Below are 19,219 nucleotides of genomic sequence, written 5' to 3'. Positions count from 1 at the left end.
TTAAATTGTACAATAAGTTGCTAAAATTTGTTGAGCCGCAGCGCTGAGGCTCACTGCAATTTTTAAATTCCAAAAACAGATATAGCTATTGCTACTTTAGCTCTTTTCCTAATACTTATAATTCAAGAAACGTTGCGTATGGTCTACGTTCCGTTGCCCTATCTACTGCAAGACCCAGAACAAATTATGGTAAACAAACAACCGATTATCAAATTATAACATTGTGTAATGCCTACCAGTCTCTTATTCAGATTGCTTTAGAAAGTTATAGTGTGTCTGTATTCAAGAAAAAAGTGACGGTTATTTTCCCCCTCGGTTAAATTTCAGCTAATTCTGTATACTTAGTTTTTTTGAGTGTGTGTTTGTGTTATGCTTTTTTTTTTGAATGTGCATATTATGAAATGTTTTGTTTATTGTTAATTGATATTTATTATTGTCTATCATTAACTATTTTCTATTGTGATCATGTTTGCTCATTGTTTTTTATCTTTTGTCCATTCGGCCCCCGTTTCCATGATGTGTGATCGGGGTGTAGGCCTTATCAGGAGGCATGCTTGGTCTACCTCCTTAAGCCTCACCTCGAGGGCATATTGTACATAATATGGCCAAATAAACATACTACTACTACTACTACTGGTCAGCTACAAACCCCTGATTGCAAGCAGGTGCCAATTTGTAATAATTCAAAAGCTATCTATTAGGCTACAGTTAACTCGTTTGCTAGTTAACATGGTTCATTGTTTTCTGCATTGACCAACATTGGCATTACTCTGACACCTTTTTACCTAAAAAAGCCCATATTTTTTCAAATTAAGGGCAGGCATCCCTAAAACACCAGGCATACATTAAACCCACATTGATATGTTCCCGGTTTGTACAATTTCCCGTTTCATACGCTCAAAATAGTGGACAGTAAAAATGTCCCATAGAGTTACTCTACATTTCTCCGAGTTAATATGCTCCTGGACAACACGATTTCCTGGCTATTAAGTTCAAAATTTGAAAAAATTGTGGCCTTATAATAGGTTTATGGATCAACTGCGTGTGCGCAAACATACAAGTGGGTCAAACTTGAGGGCATGCGACATGAGCTGAAATGCAGGAACAGTCACCCGCTGTGGAGGCTTCTCTGCAGTGCGAGATGCAAAGAGGTGAAGGACTACCACCACCACCAAAAACAATAACATTCACCACGTGGGCCGTGCCTGCTGCGCCCGCTATGCAGTGTTGCGCAGAGAACTTTCTACAACGTGCGTGAGCGTTGCACTTCACTACAACCTATATAGCCACCGCGGTGGCTCAGTGGTTATGGTGCTCGGCTGCTGACCCAAAAGATGCGGGTTCGACCTCGGCCGCGGAGGCCGAATTTAGATGGAAGAGAAATGTGAAAGGCCTGTGTACAGTGTGATGTCAGTGCACGTTAAAGAAAAGCCGAAAGTTGGGCAAGTTGGATAACGGTCATGATGTAAAAATAGCGCACAAGGACATATAGGGTGACACTATATAGGGTGTTATATAGGGTTAGGACACTATATAGGCTGTTTTAGCGCTTGTCTGCGTCGTTTCCTTTCCGTCCCTTGTGTTCCTCGTGCGCTATTTTTACATCATGCACGTTAAAAGAACCCCAGGTGGTCGAAATAATCTGGAGCCCTTCACTACGGCGTCTCTTGTAGCATGAGTTGCTTTGGGATGTTAACCCTTTCGGGCGCCATTTTTCGTTTTAACTGAAATGAATTATTTTTTTACCTAAGTAGTATATTCAGGCCTCAAGAAAGGGAATTTATTAGTTTTCGAACGTGAAAAACCAGCAGGTAAGTTTTTACAATGATATGGAGAATTGTGTACAAAGTGTCAGATTTGTTAGAAATAGTAGCATCGAAATGTTCTCGTGTGTCAGGTAGACACCCAAGAGATCGTGCAATCACTTTGTGTTCCGAAGATTCACATCACGCTCAAAACTGAGCAAAAACAATGGATGTTTTGACTCGTGGCAAAATCTGTCTGCACTAAAACGGCGGACAAAGTGCTACCTAGCTCACTGTTATGTGAAATATTACTTACAGCATTCGCTACATGGTACAAAAAAGCAACTTATTTGCAACAAGAAGGGCACTCAATTTGACTGAAATGATGAAATCACTGTCAAGTGCTCCAATTTCTCAGAAAAACGTATAAGTTTGCCACTTACGCATTTGTGTACAAAGCGCCTGAAAGGGTTAAACCCCCACAAACCAAAGCAAAACAATCTTCAGCCTATGGATTTTTTGTTTATTGTGTATGTGTCACCCTACCCCTGTCCTTCCTTCCAGTCGTGCCCCACCTTTTTACCCCTCCCTGTCCTCTACCTGCCCCTTTTATCTCTGCTGACCTCAGCTCATGTGTTGCTTTTTGTATTTAATAATAAATCATTAATAACAATCGCATTTAAGAGAGCAGTTTTTGAGGGATGTTCTTCAGGGATGTGACATGGAGAGGAGAAACGGGCAAGGGCCTACAGTGGGCCGGTTAAAGGGACACTGAGGAGAGCACTATTAATATTTTTTTTATAGTAAAATCCGATAGTTCGGCATGTCATGGCTTTGTTGCCACTTGGCCGGCAGCGAAAGATGCATTTATTTCTAAGAAATTTGGATTCGAAGTTGAAAAAGTTTTTCCCACCGCTCTGATTCAAACTTGGGATTCGTCTATGACGACAGAGGACTAAGAGACGTGAAACATGACGTGCACATGACGTAACGCAGACTCCGTGATTTCTGGCTGCCAGCAGTGCGGCCTAGCAGCAGCCGAAAAGAAAGCTACCGCCGGCCGCATGTTGAAGGCATCTATCGGCTATTGCGGCCGTCGCTACAGTCGCTTCGATTACGTTTGCACTGGCGTTTTGCCAGCGTTACGATGGATCTCGTTCTCGAAGTCGTCAACGAAGTTCTCGCAAATAGACACCTTTAGCATACCGTGTACCTTGTTACCGCTAGCGGAATACCGGGAGCCCGCCTACCGCCGGAAAACAGGCGCTGATTTGTCCCGATGCTTCAGGAGCGCGCGTAGCAGCCTAAAGCCCCTAAATAAACTAAAAGTAGCGACATCTCCTCCCTCCTCCTCCTATGCCGGCGCTCCTTCTCTCGGCTTCTCCCGGGCGCCGACGGTGGCGGCACCTAGGTCGGGAGCAGCTAGCAGACGCTCCCAACCGTCGCCTTTTCGCGCCCGGCAGACCGCGCACCCAAATGAACTTCGTGTTGCGTTTTGTGACTTGGCTTCGGTCAAAATGACATCATGAAATGAGAGATTGAAAAATGAGTTACTGTAATAACTGCCCAGACCAAAGTTGGATTCCTTTATAGAAACTTCTTGTCCTTCGATCGCTTTGACTGCGGAGCACACGTTGGAAGTGGCGCGCGCGAGCGAGCTCGCGGCACTAGAGTGACTACCATCGTTCGACGAGTGGCTTTCTCGTCGCTCGCGCTTTGGCGCGCAGCGGACCGCGCACCCGCATGATTTTTGTTGCATTTTCTGCCTCCGATTCGGCCGCATTGAGATTGTGGCGTGGGAGATACAAGGCACGAAAAAAAATATAGAGCGTGACCTTTCATAACTGAAACAATAATACACAAGTGTTAACACGTCACCACTGCACATTAAAAGCCATGAGGAGCTTTTCCAATGTCGAACTTTGGAAATCGTCTGGATCATTGCTCGCGCCCCTAGTGCTCATTTGACACCACCTATCCACGTTACATAGCTCCACGCAGCGTGATTTTCGCAGGAATTCGCGGCAGCGACGACAGCCTCAACCCAAAATGTCTGAAACTATGTTATACAGAGGTCCTTGCTTGCATTCTCAAGTATTATCCACGCAGATATCGAGTATTCAAGCGACAGGTGCGTTAATGTGCCTAGGCACAGTAACGCCCGATTTCGGTTTAGAACGCTGCTTGAAAAATACGTTCAGCAATGCGCGCAACATGAAAGTTACACCTTAATCGCAAGCAGCATGAGCAGGAGGAGCTTCAACAGCAAGTAACACACCTTTGGTGTCGAGTTCGTGAGCGAAGGAGTGCAACTGTAACAAAACAAATACGTCTAGCGATGCGCTCAACATGAAAGCTAGACCTGCACCGCGAGCAGCATGAGCAGCGTATAGGCTCAAACAGCGAGTACCGCCCCTTTAGTATCGAGTTCGTGAGCCCAGGAGTCCCGCTGCAGCAACATAAATACGGCAAGCAATGCGCGCAACATCAAGCCTGGACCTTCATAGCGAGCAAGGTAAACGGCCGGGCTCAAACAACATGCGAACGAGCCCGACTGAAACCAAGCCGACGCGCCGCGCAATGCGAGCAACATTAAACCTGCGCTTCAGCACGGCTTTCGTACCCGCTAGCGAACGAGTCTATTTAGAATCATGCCAAACGGCATTTAGTGCGAAGAAAGACTGCAGCCGCTGGCACTTCACACCAAATCATCCGAAAAAAACACGACTAGCAACTGAAAAACGACCACTTATCTCACAAACACGCGGATACACAACATTATCGAAGTTTGCCCGGCCGATCCTGTGCTGCCAAACCTTTCGGCGAGCCGCCTTGCTTTTTCTGGAAGGAATTACAAAAAATCTTTTGCCACTGCCACCTCGGTTGTTGCATCCATACGCGCAACATAAGCTCGGCATCGCCGCAACACGTACACGCCGTCAAAGATGAAAAAAAAAAAATGCTTCCCGCCAAAACTGTTGCACAGAAAGAAAACGAAGCGCGACTCCCAGCCCCAGCAATGGCGCCAGCGTCTGCTGCGGAGCCAAAAAGCGCGCGCTAACACGTGACTACGACGCCTCGGCCAATGGGAGGCTCGATTCTTCGGCGGCGCGCCAGGAGAGGAGGAGTGTCGGAAAGTTCAAAGCTTTTCGCTACTTTTGTTTCATTGAGGGGCTTTATAGCAGCCGGGCACGTGGCGCCATCTGGCGACGTCAAGGAGATTTGCGCATGCATTGGCTGCGCCTCAGTGATGCATGGTTTCTCGGTTCCTGGTGTTGCTAGAACCATTCGTTCTAGCAACACTGTTTTGTTCTATGATCTCATCACGCTTGTACTTGCGAGTTTGGCCTGTGGCGGCGATACCTGTATTTTGGTTCTTGCTCTTTTCTACGTTACAAGAGCTTTGTTGTCAGTATGAGTGGCGTTTTTGTAATCAGGAGCTGGTATTCTGTCGATACAAGCCAACTTCAATTTCTCCTCAGTGTCCCTTTAAGGGGAACACAGCCTAAAAAGCAGAAACACTGCGGCAGTCAGCTTCCCTGCCGCACTAGGGTACCAAGGGGTGAAACATTAAAAAATGACGAGGAAGAGCTTTTGGTTACTTTCGTCATGCCATCGACGGACAAGAAGCATTATGGAGTTCCTTCCATGCTTTAGACAGCGCAAACGTGGAGTGGACTCTACGAGCACTACAAAACAATCTGATCGGATCTTGCGCAAAGAAATGCTAATTGACATTTTTATGATGTTAAAATATCAATAAATGCCTTTGTACCTCATTCAACAGGTCACTTTTTAAAGGGACAGTGAGGAGAGCTCTATTATTATCTTTTTAAAGCAAAATCCGATAGTTCGGCATTTCATGGCTTTGTTGCCACTTGGCCGGCAGTGAAAGATGCATTTATTTTTAAGAAATTTGAATTCGAAGTTGAAAACGTTTTTCCTGCCGCTCTGATTCAAACTTGGGATTCTCTTATGACAACACAGGACTAAGTGATGTGAAACATGACGTGAAACATGACGTAACGCAGACTCCGTGATTTCTGGCAGCCAGCAGTGCGGCCTAGCAGCAGCCGAAAAGTAAGCTACCGCCGGTCGCACGTTGAAGGTACCTATCGGCATTGCGGGCGTCGCTACAGTCGCTTCGCTTACGTTTGCACCGGCGATTTGCCAGCGGATCCAGGATCCCGTTCTCGAAGTCGTCAACGGAGTTCTTGCAAATAGACACCTTTAGCATACCAGGTACCTTGTTACCGTTAGCGGAATACTGGGAGCCCGCCTACCACCGGTGAGCAGGCACTGATTAGTCCCGATGCTGCAGGCGCGCGCGTAGCTGCCAGGCACGTGGCGCCATCTGGCGACGTCAAGGAGATTTGCGCATGCATTGGCTGCGCCTCAGTGATTCGCAGCTTCTCGTGTCCTAGTGTTGCTAGAACCATTGGTTCTAGCAACACTTTTGTCCTATGACGTCATCACGCTTGTACTTGCGAGTTTGGCCTGTGATAGCGATACCTGTATTTTGGTTCTTGCTCTTTTCTACATTACAAGAGCTTTGTTGTCAGTATGAGTGGCGTTTTTGTAATCAGGAGCTGGTATTCTGTCGATACAAGCCAGGTTCAATTTCTCCTCAGTGTCCCTTTAAAAATTAGGTGGTTTGGATGACATGTTTTCCCGGATAGTACATTCTTCTCCACAATTAATGTACCAACGGGGTTTTGTTGTACATGCAAATAAGACAGAATATATTGACATTTCGAGTTAATGAGTTAATGACAAAGGACAAATGATTTTGCTCATTGTCTCACTGCTTCTGTTTTACTTTTCCTGCGCATTCATGATAAGAGGTCCCAATACAGTACTGACTTCGGGACCTCTTTCTGTATAATATTGCTTCATTCTTTGTACAACCATCAATGTTAATAAACTTAAAAAAAAAAAAGAATACGGAATTTCATTGTTACAATCTTTGATTAATTCCGAGGGGGGGGGGGGGGTCAGGTGGGTTTTGTCGCAAAAAACATATAATCCAAACTGCCTAATTTGCAACAACTGGTGAATGAGTACAAAAATCATTTAAGAATTCCGCCTGTGCTTACACTGTCCTTATCATGCAAGACACTTCGCAGCACACCGGTGAATGTAGCCATGATCTCTTCATCATTGCTTTCGAATGCTTCGCTCCCTTGCCCCAAAGCACTGTGGGGAAGCTGCTGGGGCAGCTGACTGTCGCAGCGTTCTTGTTCTGCTTTGCGCAGGCTGGTCACTTGCCCATAAGCGCATTGCTATGATTCTTCAGATGCTTCACTGCCTTGCCCTCTGCCACTGCAAACAAGCCACTGTGCTTCTTCATGTCGTGTCACTGTGGGAACAACGCGCTCGTAGCTAAACACATCGCTTCTTTATATTTTTTAAAATTCTTAGATGCTTCGTCTTTTGCACCACTGCACTGCAGAGAAACAACCACTACAAGCTATTGCCACTGCATTGCAGCTATTAAAGGGCAACTGCAGCACTTTTTTGACAATTTCGCGATATTCAAGGATTCAAATCTATGTAGGCTGTAGGTAAAGCATGCCAAGTGTTTTTGCACTAGCATTTAAAATAGTGGCGTAATCGACGATTGAATTTTGCGCTTCTCCTCAATGCACCGGAGAAGTGCAGGGAAACTCAGCGTGACGTCACGGAAGGTATGATTTCAAATTACCGCTGTCGTCAGCCGCACCCTGCCCTGACGCGTTAGACACTGCCAAACAACTCTTGGCAGGGTTAGCCTTCGGTGGCGTTGGTTTTTTCCCTTCAAAGCAGGCGTATGTGCGTTGGAAATGTGCCGATACCTTCGATGACGTCATAATGCGCCCCCCACTTGGTGTTGTGCGCTGCGGAGAAGCTTCAAGAGTGTCCGGATTTTAATCGGCGATTACTTCACTATTTCAAGTGCTAGCACAAAAATACTTCGCATGCTTTACCTGCCAGTTTCACACATTCGACCCTCTTAAGCTCGTTGATTTCTAAAACCTATGCAGTTTCCCTTTAAGGTGTAAGCCTTTCTTGGCTCATGAGTGGCGTGTACAGAAGTTCTAGATGGAAGCTGCAGACTAGATGGAAGTTTTCCACAAAAGTGTCCCCAAGAAGTGTCAATCATAAGTTGTATGGTAATTAAAATGTAAAAGCTGATTAAGCAACCGGTTAGTTGATAAGGAATGAATACGCAATGATAGCAGTGATAGTAAATAGACAATAAAAAATGGTGACAGATAGTGATAATGATAGCTACTGATAGAGTTAGTGGTACAGATAGTGGTAGTGATAGTGATAATAATACCTGCCAACAGTGCTGGTAGCGATGGTTAGTGATAGTGATGGGTATAACAGTGATAGTGCTAGAGATGGCCAGTGATGATGAGAGCGATAGTGATAGTTGATGATGATGATAGTGGTGATGATTATAGTGACGAAAAATAATCAAAACGAAAATAAAAATAAACGAATAAAAGTAAAAAGAAATCAATAAAAAATGGAGGGAGAAAGACATGAAAGGCATTCGCATTTTTGCTCTTAAGCAGACTTATGTGCAATCCTGCAATCTTTTTTCATGTCTTGTGGCACCAGGTTCAGTCCACTTTGCATATATGCATATGAGCAGTCACTCGCTGAATGTATCCTGCAGCCAGAAGTTGTCGAAATTGTTTTATCCAGGAACTTATCAACTGGAAGAAAAACAGTCCAACTCTAGGGGTCATTTTTATGCTTGCCATTTCCAAAGCATGAACCTGGAGCGTGTCAATGCAGTTTTACTGCATGAACTTCCCAACTGAAGGAACGAAACCAAAACATAACAATGAACAATGGAGAGACAACACTCCTGTATTCCAGACTGCCCCAAGTGTCAGGGGCAGACATCCGCTACGCACCTCATCGGTGACCAGCACGTGGATCCCCGATGGGCCGTCGATGTAGATGTCGTGAACGGTGAAGGGGGAGACACTGCACAGCGAGGTCAGCTTGCTCAGCAGCTCCAGCACGGTGAGGCTCCTCAGGTACACAGCCCTGAACACTGATTGGGGGGGGGGGGGACGAGACAAACGCGTCAGTCATTGCCAAAACTTTGCGGCACATTACCCGAGAGAGAACTTGAAACTTCAGCAACAGGGATAAAACACGCAGTATTTTACCTGTGGAGTTTTTTAGTTTTTGTTAATTTATCAGGTTGTCTAACTTATTAAGCAGACTCATTTTATCCCCTGTTAACAGTGTTACGAGAAACTGTGCATGTGTTTCCTCAGCTGCTGCCACTGCACTGGGACTGAGGGTCTTTCAAGCTGCTTTATGCAGCCTTTGCCTCAGTTTCCAGCATTTTCTTTAAATGGAAATACAATCAAAATCAAATCGGACCAAATCAAATTTACTAATTCTGAAAACCACAGTACCCTTGGAATGAGCACTGTTGCAGGGGGAAAACATTGAAATATAATACAAGTAGTACAATGCAACATGAAATGCAACGCTATGAGTGCAAATGCAGTCCAACCTCGTTATAACGAAGTCGCTTTTTGCGCGGAAATTCGTTTGTTATATCCAATATTCGTTATAAAAGTATGCACTCAAAAAAGAGTACTTTAAGATGGACAGCATAGGGTTGGAAAATGCCCTATTTTTTAATTTAACGCGTGGTATACGCATATCAAACCTCGCCTTGCATTTCGTACTGGAAAGCAAGAGCGAACTCGCAAATCGGGATGCATGGCCAGGTGCAAAAACCGATTTATTTAAAAAACGACGTAATCTCCGTTAGGCGGTACTTCACACTATTTGACAGGTTATATTTCTTGACGAAATCAACACAGAGCAGCGCTTTTCCGATGTCAGCTGATTACGGCCACAGGTAGGTTCTCGAGGTACCCCCGCAACTTCCTGGCCATGTCAGCGGCCTCGGCGCTGCTGAGAGCTCGCACTTTGCCGCACTTTGCAGCACATGCATTGCTGTTTCTAGCATCATCTGCAGAAACCACCTTATCAGCAATTTCTTGGTCGGTCAGTTCGGGCGCGACAGCCAAGTTGTCATCTGCACAGATGAATTCCTCGAACGTAACGCTCGGAACCGCCAGCTGACGCAATATCGTCTCGCCGAAATTGTCCGCTTGCCTCCCAGTTGCATGCGGAAGCTTTCTGCCTACTTCTCGCTGTTCTCGGCGCCAACGGCTGCTTCTTCGCCAGACAAGACGTGGCAAACAATCCGATGGCGGTCATTAAATCGCTGCAGCCAGCCACCGCTTGCATGAAAGTCATTGTGGCTTCAGACGGAAGTGACTTCTCACCTTCATTTGAAGGACGGCACCAGACACAGGCAGGTTACGCGCTATAACGTCGCTGAACCATGCAAACAAGGCATCTTCAACATTTTGTCTTGCTGTCATTCTTCACAGCGCCTGCAGAGTGGGTGTTTGCAATCTTCTGCCTTGCGCTCAAGATGGTTGATAGAGTGCTAGGCGCAACACCGAAGTCCGCGGCAATGACTTTTCCTTGCGCCCGCTGTCAACTGCCCTGAATATCTTTATCTTCGTTTCAAGCGAAACTGCTGTTTGTTAAGACGCGTTCCGCGACGGCGTCTACAGATTGAACAGCAGAGATAGCGCGCGCGGGTCGGAAATTGCGACGGCGGGGGTGGCCGGGGAGCGGGCGTCGGTTCGATCACGTGCCAGTCACGTGCTAGGCAGCCGTTGATGCTAGATTCATTCGCTCTCCCTAGATGGCGTGGCGTGCGGAAGCGCGGGTGATTCAAACACATTTTAGGTTCGGGCGCTTCAAAAGATCAAAATTTAGCGTGTTTTGAAATTTTTTCCTACTTTTTTGCGCATTTTGAGCTCTGTGAATACAAAAACTGCTTCGTTATAACCGATACAGTGTCAAATTTTGAATTTTTCATTTCGTTATACAGATAGAACTCCCATAGAAATAAAGCATGTCCAACCAAACTTTTCTTTCACTTCGTTATATCCGATAATTCGTTGCATCCGTGTTCGTTATAACGAGGTTCGACTGTGGTAAAAAAAATGCAATCAACTATATATTCACAAAAAAAAAATAGATATAAACACTACAAACAAATGCGCACTCAAGGTTCGAAACTGAATGCTCGAAAATCATAACCTAGGTCACAGGTTCCCAAAGTGGGCTAAGTGAAAACCTTGGGCTCCTAAGTTATTCTTTGCATACACACACACACACCACCAGCTTTCCACTAATGCCCTTCATTTTGGGACTAATCATGCTGTAACTGTTCACGGCAGAGTGTTTCTTTTACTTTACAGCTGATCCTTAACTGAGTTCGGCCATTTTTTGAGCACTGTGTGTCTGCACGCATGTCAGGCAGAAAAGAAATGGAAGCCAAGACATGCGGGGTTCCTCGCCACCTTCTGAAAGCCAGTAGCGTTCCCCGAGGTAAAACAAAGCTGAGAATGCCTGACCTAGCTCGTATGGTGCAACCTAAATGTGAGACCAGCAGTTCACAGCTCTTGGCTCTCAGGCACCACTAGATGGCAGCAGGCTGCTCAAAGTAAGAATTATATGTAACTACTCCTTCGTCCCGGTGACATGAGACATTGTATATGTCTTGTAGTGGGCCCGGAAACCCTTGTTGGCCCCTTACCACATTTACATTCCTTGTTATCATTTTGGGCTCCAGTGACACGGCCTTCATTATGTGAATATAGGGACACTGAGCAGAACTCTATACAATTCTTGTCCTCGAAAAAATTTGACTGACTTTCTTGCGGCTCTGTTGACAGTCAATTGGCAGCAAAAGAGATTTTTTCGCTGAAACATTTGAATTTGAAAACAAGATTTTTTTCTTCCTACCATTCGACTCAAGCTCTTGATGCTGATGATGTCGAGTACCGTAAAAATCCCTTTATAATAACGATCCATATATGATTCGAGGTGTGGTTTGGGAATAGCAAGAAGCAGAAAAAAAAAGTTCTCATCCATGTATGATGCGAGTAAAGAAGGGCAGTCAGCTCGAAGAGGTTCCAGAAGTTGCAGAAGCCGAATGTCCTCCGATTATTATACGATGCACGTAGTGCAGGCACTAAATATCTGGTGCATACGAATCTGGGAGCCGCGCTTGCCCCTACTCACGTCCTGTGCCGCAAACATTTGCAAACCGGTTACGGCATAGCCTTGAGCGCGCACGCTTCAGAGGTGTCCGTAGTTGAAACTTTAGTGATCATCGTCGTTAGGTGTGCTGCCTTCCGAGAGTTCAATAGGAACATGTCTTCAGTACCATGGGCGCATTATCCCGTATTTCTTGAAATCACACATGGCGAGCTCCTTGGGAATGCTGGCCCAAGCGTCCGGAATCCAACTGCGCAACATGGCTGGACAGGCCCATGTTGGTGGCAGTTACTGCAGGCTCTCCACACCTCATCCAGACTAAGTAGCAGCGCTTGAGGTGGCACTGATGTTTTTGGCAGCTTCGATTACTATCCTTGTAAAAGCAGCCGAGTAACCGCCTTTGCTGTCCCAGTACCATGGCAGGTGCGATCGCCCTAGGTGTCGCGAGGTCAGGCCGGCATAGTGAAAGGGTGTCGAAATCGAAACTACCAACCTAAGCCACCACTGGATAGCACCTCATCTCGCTCGAAGTGTGACGGTGATTGCGCTCGATGATAACGAAACCAGAACTACAGATTTTGGCCGGAAATTGTTTGGATTCGCATAAAATATGAGGTGCAAATTTTATATGCTAAAATCGGGGGAAAAAAACCTCATACTATACGCAGCTTTTATGGTATTATGGACTCTGCGATTGCTGGCTGGAAGTAGATGCCCATTTACCTCCACGTTAGATAGGAGGAGCAGACTTTTGGCGAAAAAAGCTATCTCCATGGTATTGCTAGTCTATTTCAGTCCGAAAAATCAAACTCTGGGACTCTACAGCCCAAATTACTATCGGTCATCAATGTGTACACGTTCCTATAAAGTGTGTGACGGTTCTACAACGATGCACCGAAATATTGCGCAAGTCCGAATTATTGAAGTCTGAAAAATCGGTCACCTAGGCTATTGTACTTCATCTTACTGCAATTTTCTCATAACACAGATACCCGTACTTAATATTTTTTTTACCCTTTCCTGCCTTTTAATACCCCTGTTTCCAGCAACAATAGCCCTTATGTTATGTTATGCTATACTAGGGTTAACGCCTCAAAGTCAGAGAAAGAAGCCTCTTTGTCATTAAGAACGTGCTAATCAATAAATGGAGGCAAACTTCAAGCTGACCTTGGCGCACACTCTGAAGAAAAGCAAATTAAATACTGCAAGAACCTGGCTGTCTAGCAACAAACAGAAAAGACAATGACTGCAAGACAAGACAAGGAATAGGGTAAAGTGACGCCCTCTGTCATGCAACTGAATCAAGCAGTGCAACGTAACAATTAGGGAGAGGCAGTAAACGTATACCTGGCCCAGAAGACTTTCCAGCTGAAGCGTGAGCAGAGAGAGAGAAAGAGTAAGCAGAGGAACTTCACTACACCACCAAGGAAATGCAGGACACTAAATTTACGTACACAATTTGTCATGAAAAACGACTCGTCACTTTGTGCAGCCTTTGAGCTTACCATGTTCTGAGGGAAGGCAGACATACGTAGTCAGCCGGGGCCGAATAGTCCTGAAAACAAAAAGAAATGATCGCTGAATTCACAAGCTGTGCTTTGCTGAAACCAAATGCAACTAATATGAGTACTAGATGGAATAATGTACACTTGAAATTGCAAACGTCTCCGGGGATATATGCAGCACAAGTCACTCATCTCAGGCAACAAAGTGAGGAATCCACAACGTGACCAAGCAACGCAAACCAACACTCACTTTGAGTGCAAGGCATTGAAAAGCCGAATGCCGTCAGTGAGACCACAGATTTGGATGAGATCATCTCTGGTGAGTCTCAGAAGATCAGCACCTGAAAAGATTGCAAGTTCGCAAGAATAAGTGTTAAAAAAGTAGCTCAACACTGGCCTACAAATTACGAATTGCGGGGTTTAACATCCTGAAGCGATGCATGGACTAAGAGGGATGCTGTAGCGGAGGGCTCCGGATTAATACTCCTGTCAGACTAGCAAATTTAATGTCATTCTCATCGAACGACATTGGCTCCTAATGTCATTAATCGGCTGCTACACAGAAACATTTAATGTCATTAGGTTGGAATGTCATTCGCCATCGAATGAGTTTGGAGAACTCATTCACATTCGATCTCGAACCGGATGCATACTCTAGACACCAGATATGCAGCAGAAACAAGCGACGCAAAAAAATAACTTGCGCACTGCCAAAGTCAGAAATTTCCACGCGCCGCTGTGTCACCCATTTTGTTTGTTTACATTTATCGAATATGTGATTGACTTTGTACTTTGCTTGTCTTCTGACAGCTAGAGTGCTGCAGAATGGCCGGAAATGATATTTTAAGCTTATAATATTGCACAGAAATGTTCTCACCCGCTCTTGAAACACTGCATAACAGTTTCAAACATCTGCATGCACGATGATGTCTTTCAATTGCACTATTTTTTTTTTTCACTTATCGCCACTGCCATCATTTTCGAATTACATTATTTTTTACCGTATAGCACCGAAAGAGACCGAATGACGTTCGACGGTTCAAATGCCATTTGGTTCGAATGACATTACATCTGCTAGTCTGACAGGGGTATAACTCTTTCCTTACCGTACCAAACGCCATCGGTCATATATGACTGACGTCTTGAACCTGCCACCAAAAATTCAAGATGGCGTTCCTCGACGAGCTACATGACCTAGTTTGCTTCTACAACATCATTTCTTTGGATTCAGTTTTGTTTTTCATTTTATAACGTGAGAAGGTGATGTGAAAAATGAAACTTTGACTGAACACAGTCTGCCGGTCACCGATCATGGCGTCCGTTTTACTGAGCACTCCTCAAAGGCAAAAGCTACACTTTTGTCGGCTCTTATACTGTCGTTCTTTTTTTTTTTTTTTAGAGCAGTAGTGGTGAGTTAGGTAACCATGTGAAATGATCGGATTTCAGTTCCGACTGCGAGACTTCATCTCAGAAGCCGGGGAGATCATCTGCGTATTTCGTTTTACTGTTAATGTATTTTATGTAGTGTGCTTGTTTTGTAAATGACGTGTGTTTTTAGTTGGTGCTTTAAGGTCTTTGGAACATACTGCCAAGATATTTCACCAAATGTGCCAGCAGATTTTTGATCATGATGATGTCAAGGAAGACCACGCTCCTTTTTCACCCCTACAACCCAATCACTACCAACCGGGGAAAAAAAAAAATGTAAAAAACACACACTGCAAGCTCTGCTATAAAAATAACAAGAACAGATCTCGAAACAAGTGTAATATGCAGCACATCTCACATCTATCTCCCCTTCATGTCCTTATGTGACGGAAAGTGTATTATGTAAGCAGCTCAAAATCGTAAGAACGGTAGCTAAGAGCATGTGCAAGGTTTTGTATACTTAATTTTTTTTTTGTATTCAATTTCTGGCTCAGTGCAGCGGCTTATTTTTGTTTTGCTTCTATTTTTTTTGTGTTACCAGCATATGCAACCAATAAATTTTCTAAAAGTATTGCACACAAAACTGTGGCGTTTTTTTTTGTTCCAAAGTACAATCAATAAGCTACAGTTAGGAGCATTAGAATACGTGGTGCATTTAGCAAATCTTGAAGAAATAATTTTTAGTTTAAACTACTCAAAATCTGTCATTTTTTTGTGGTAAGGAAAGAGTTAATTCAGACCAACTGGGGTTCTTTAACATGCACTGACATTGCACAGCACATGGGCGTTTTTGTATTTTGCCTCCACTGAAATATGGCCACCGCAGACAGGGTCGAACCCGCGATCCCGGAATCGGCAGCCGAATGCCAAAGTCTCTGATCCACCGTGGCGGGTCTGAGCCTTAGGCTGGAGGCCGGTACTAGTAGCTAGGAAAGTCAGGAGACATTAACCTGCTATTTTCTGCGCGTTATTTCGACGGCCACAAATCACGCTTCAAGCGCACTCCTTGTCTGAAAGCCTATGGTGCAAAATAAAGCTTAGAAGGATGAAGAGGGTTGGGGAAGAGAAGTAACTAAATTTTATTAAAGAGAACAATTCCTTTCAGTCCCTTGAATCAACAAGGCTACTATAAACATACAAAATCTCGTTAATTCAACCCCCGTTAATTCGGAAACCCGAATAATTTGGACCATCCCTCTAATTTGTACCGTCCCTCTGAACACCCTGTAAATCTATGCTATCTGATGTTCGTTAACTTGGATGCAGCTATGCCCACTTCGTTTAATTTGGACAGGCTTCCAATGACACCACCGTGTAGAGGTATGACCAGCACAGTGGATGATCGCACAGATATCCCTACTCAGGCCTGAACTGCATGGTGCAGTGCTGGAACATACCTGTGAAGTGTTGGTAGGTGCGACGACGCTTGGAGAGTGTCAATGTCGAAAGATAGTGTGTCTACATAGTTTCGGCTTCACTAATTCCAACTTTCTCTCCACACCAAGGCGATGGTAGCCTGACCACGACTCATTGGCAAGCTGGCCGAGTACAGTTTCGCGCAGTTTTAGATGCTCACTGGCATAGCACTGGTCTCTTCGTTTTCTCACCAGAAGGCGTCTCGCTGCCCCAGTGATTCTCCCGCTTTTTCCTTGCGGCGAAACTGCGCATTCTTCAAGCGCTGTTCAGTTTGTGCAGCGAAGTCTCTTCACATGGAACAATGTCACTTGTGAGGAGGTTCCACTGCTACTGCATTGAACACTGAAGGAGGTCGCACAGGCCTTTACTATTTCGTAGCAGTTGTGCTCCGATATTCCCAGGACTGCACGCACAGCAAATCACCTCACAGAAACGCAAAAAATGGACGCTGAAATGCAGTTTTGATCTCAGAAGCAGATGACCACTGTCCAGGCTTCCAACAATTCACTAAGATGCGAATGGTTTCTGGCAGAGTCTTGGGTACCACTCGTTAATTTGAAACGTCGGATGATTCAGACATTTTTCGCAGTCTCCTGAAGGTCGATTTAACAAGGTTTTACTGTATCATATTTCAAAGGCACCAGTGCTTTGAAGTGCGACAATATTATTAATAAAAAGAAAAAAGAAGGGGTTTTAAGTTTGCATTAAAGCTACACTTTCTACCTCTCACTTCAAGAACAAACAACACACGCAACAAGTATGGTGCCTTGACACATTATAACGAATAAATCTTTAATAAAATCTGCCTCGCCGCGGTAGCTCAGTGGTTATGGCGCTCAGCTGCTGACCCAAAAGACGTGAATGGAGGGCTCGCAAGGGTGGTGGTCGAATTTCTTTGGAGGAGAAATTCTAGAGGCCCGTGTACTGTGCGATGTCAGTGCAAGTTAAAGAACCCCAGGTGGACCGAATTTGCGGAGCCCTCCACTGCGGCCTCCCTCATAGCCTGAGTCCCATTGGGACGTTAAACCCCCATAAACCATCTAATCAAATCTCAATTAATGATTTTTGAATACGAAAACAGTGCCACAAAAACACGCAAGTCGGACAGCATTCTGGACAAACTGCAAAAGCATTCATGTGAATGCAATTTTGTTAAGGGAAATAATAAAGAGAAGAAAAAGTAACAAACCCACCAGAAAAACTTGCAAAGGTCCTGGTGAAGTTTGCGAAGCGATTCTGTTGGAGCCAGTGAGCTGTTTCGTTGGCGCTGGCTTCTGACGACAGCTGGGAGCTCGGGGACTGATAGTTCTGCTGATAAAATAAGTCATGAAACTGCACGTCAACCGGCTATTACGCACCACACTAATGAGCATGAAATGGCTAGCACACTTGCTCCCATCCCGTCAATGCCACAGCACGTGCAAAAATGACCACTTCCTTGAATAGAGAGCTGGACCTAAGGCGCATGGCCCTAAGTGATCTATACAAGGCACCCTTATGTGGCCCTGAGTGAGGGCAGATCTCTGCACAGCTGAACCTCAATATAACAAATACTTGAGGCCAAAAACTCTCGCTACACAGCGAATTTCGTTAAGTCGAGGTTCTTTAGTTTCAGCACACCAAACAAATGTCCAGCTTCTTACAATACTCCTGGTAGACAGCACCATGCAAATAAAGTTGAATCTCAACGATACGATTACGGTTGATCCGAATTTCGCGATGGCATGAATTTTAAAAATACTCAGGCCAAAGTGCGTTATATATAATACGTTCCGGTTCGGGATGATGAGAACAATTTCATAAGCCATGGCGGATGATATGAACATGCGAACCACCAGGCACCTGGCAGCAGGCGCCCAGCGATGATGATGCCGTTCACAAAAAGACTAATTGGTGGCATATCGAGACACAAAGGTCCAAACGAGCATTGCGACCTTTTCCGACCGAAAACAACAGAGCCGAAGAAGCGTATATACTAAATCCCCGCATCACGCGGTGCCCGCGCCGATGGCAGGCGGCAGGCTTCGCCGCACTACATATGTGGCTAGTGGGGGAGTGCGCCCACCGCGGGTTTCATATGCACACGATAGATGGCACAGCAGTATATTCTGATCGTCGGAAACACTTTGCATAAAAGGGCATGTGCAAATCGTGATCTGTCCCGGCTGAATTCAAATTTGATCCGATTGTCAAGGAGGCTCCTGGTATGCGCATGCAATGCATAAGGACTGGTGATCCATGGTGACCCATGTATTCTAATGTCTTATGTATCATGCAGGGGTATGCGAATATCAAATTTTTCGAATACGAATCGAATACGAATACTTGGTTCCGAATATCGAATTGAATATTGAATAATCAAGGACAGATGGATTTAAACACTACAAAACGTTATTTGAGCCCCCAAGAACATCACAGTTCAACTATCAGTGATGAAATGAACACAAAAGATGTGGGTGACTGCACAAAAAGTATCAAAGTCTCGAACATTATTCTTAGAAGAGTGGAAATATCAGAGAAGATGGCTAGTACACAGCATTGATCAAGGCTAGCTTGCCATAAGCACAAAAGCGCGTTGCTGGGATGAACATAAAAACCGGCTGCTCCACATGGTCAGGCAGAAGTAGTTAGTTCCCTTCTAGCTGAACGATTTCTCAAGCCACAAAAATACCCTCTCACTTGGCACTGAACTGGCACGTATTGCGAGGTATTTCGTGCACAGCTCCGACTATACCAGCTTCGCAGGTATAGCCGCAAAGAAGCTCACCAGTGTAGTTAGCTACTGCATGGCCCAACGTTACGCACCGCCATATTGTTATGTCTCTGTCGATAGGACTTGCGGACCGAAATGAACGGCGGTGCTCCCAATAAAATATTCGGCTGGGCACGAATACTCGCGCCGGGTCGAATATTCGAAACAACACGAATACTTGGGTTAATATTCGGCTGGGCACGAATACTCGCGTCGGGTCGAATATTCGAAATAACACGAATACTTGGGTTTCGAATCGAATA

At 45.0% G+C, this 19,219-nt stretch overlaps 1 protein-coding gene across 3 annotated transcripts in view; it reads right to left on the bottom strand.

The window, feature by feature from the left end:
- gem (transcription factor CP2 like gemini) overlaps positions 1-19,219 on the bottom strand; it is a 57,008-nt gene that overhangs the window by 4,136 nt on the left and 33,653 nt on the right. For 2 of the 3 annotated variants that reach the window (XM_089547870.1, XM_089547874.1), the window contains 4 exons: positions 17,398-17,515; positions 13,611-13,701; positions 13,361-13,410; positions 8,657-8,799 (listed from right to left, as the gene is read on the bottom strand). In XM_089547870.1, coding sequence (XP_089403996.1) covers positions 8,657-8,799; positions 13,361-13,410; positions 13,611-13,701; positions 17,398-17,515 — 402 coding nt within the window. The remainder of the gene's footprint in view (positions 1-8,656; positions 8,800-13,360; positions 13,411-13,610; positions 13,702-17,397; positions 17,516-19,219) is intronic. The other variant, XM_089547871.1, reaches the window with a different exon arrangement.

Source organism: Amblyomma mixtum, chromosome 6, assembly GCF_055824585.1.
Source record: "Amblyomma mixtum isolate Tamu chromosome 6, ASM5582458v1, whole genome shotgun sequence".
Lineage (NCBI taxonomy): Eukaryota > Metazoa > Arthropoda > Arachnida > Ixodida > Ixodidae > Amblyomma > Amblyomma mixtum.
The sequence above is the reverse complement of the archived record's forward strand: the minus strand, read 5'-3'. Positions and strand labels throughout refer to the sequence as shown.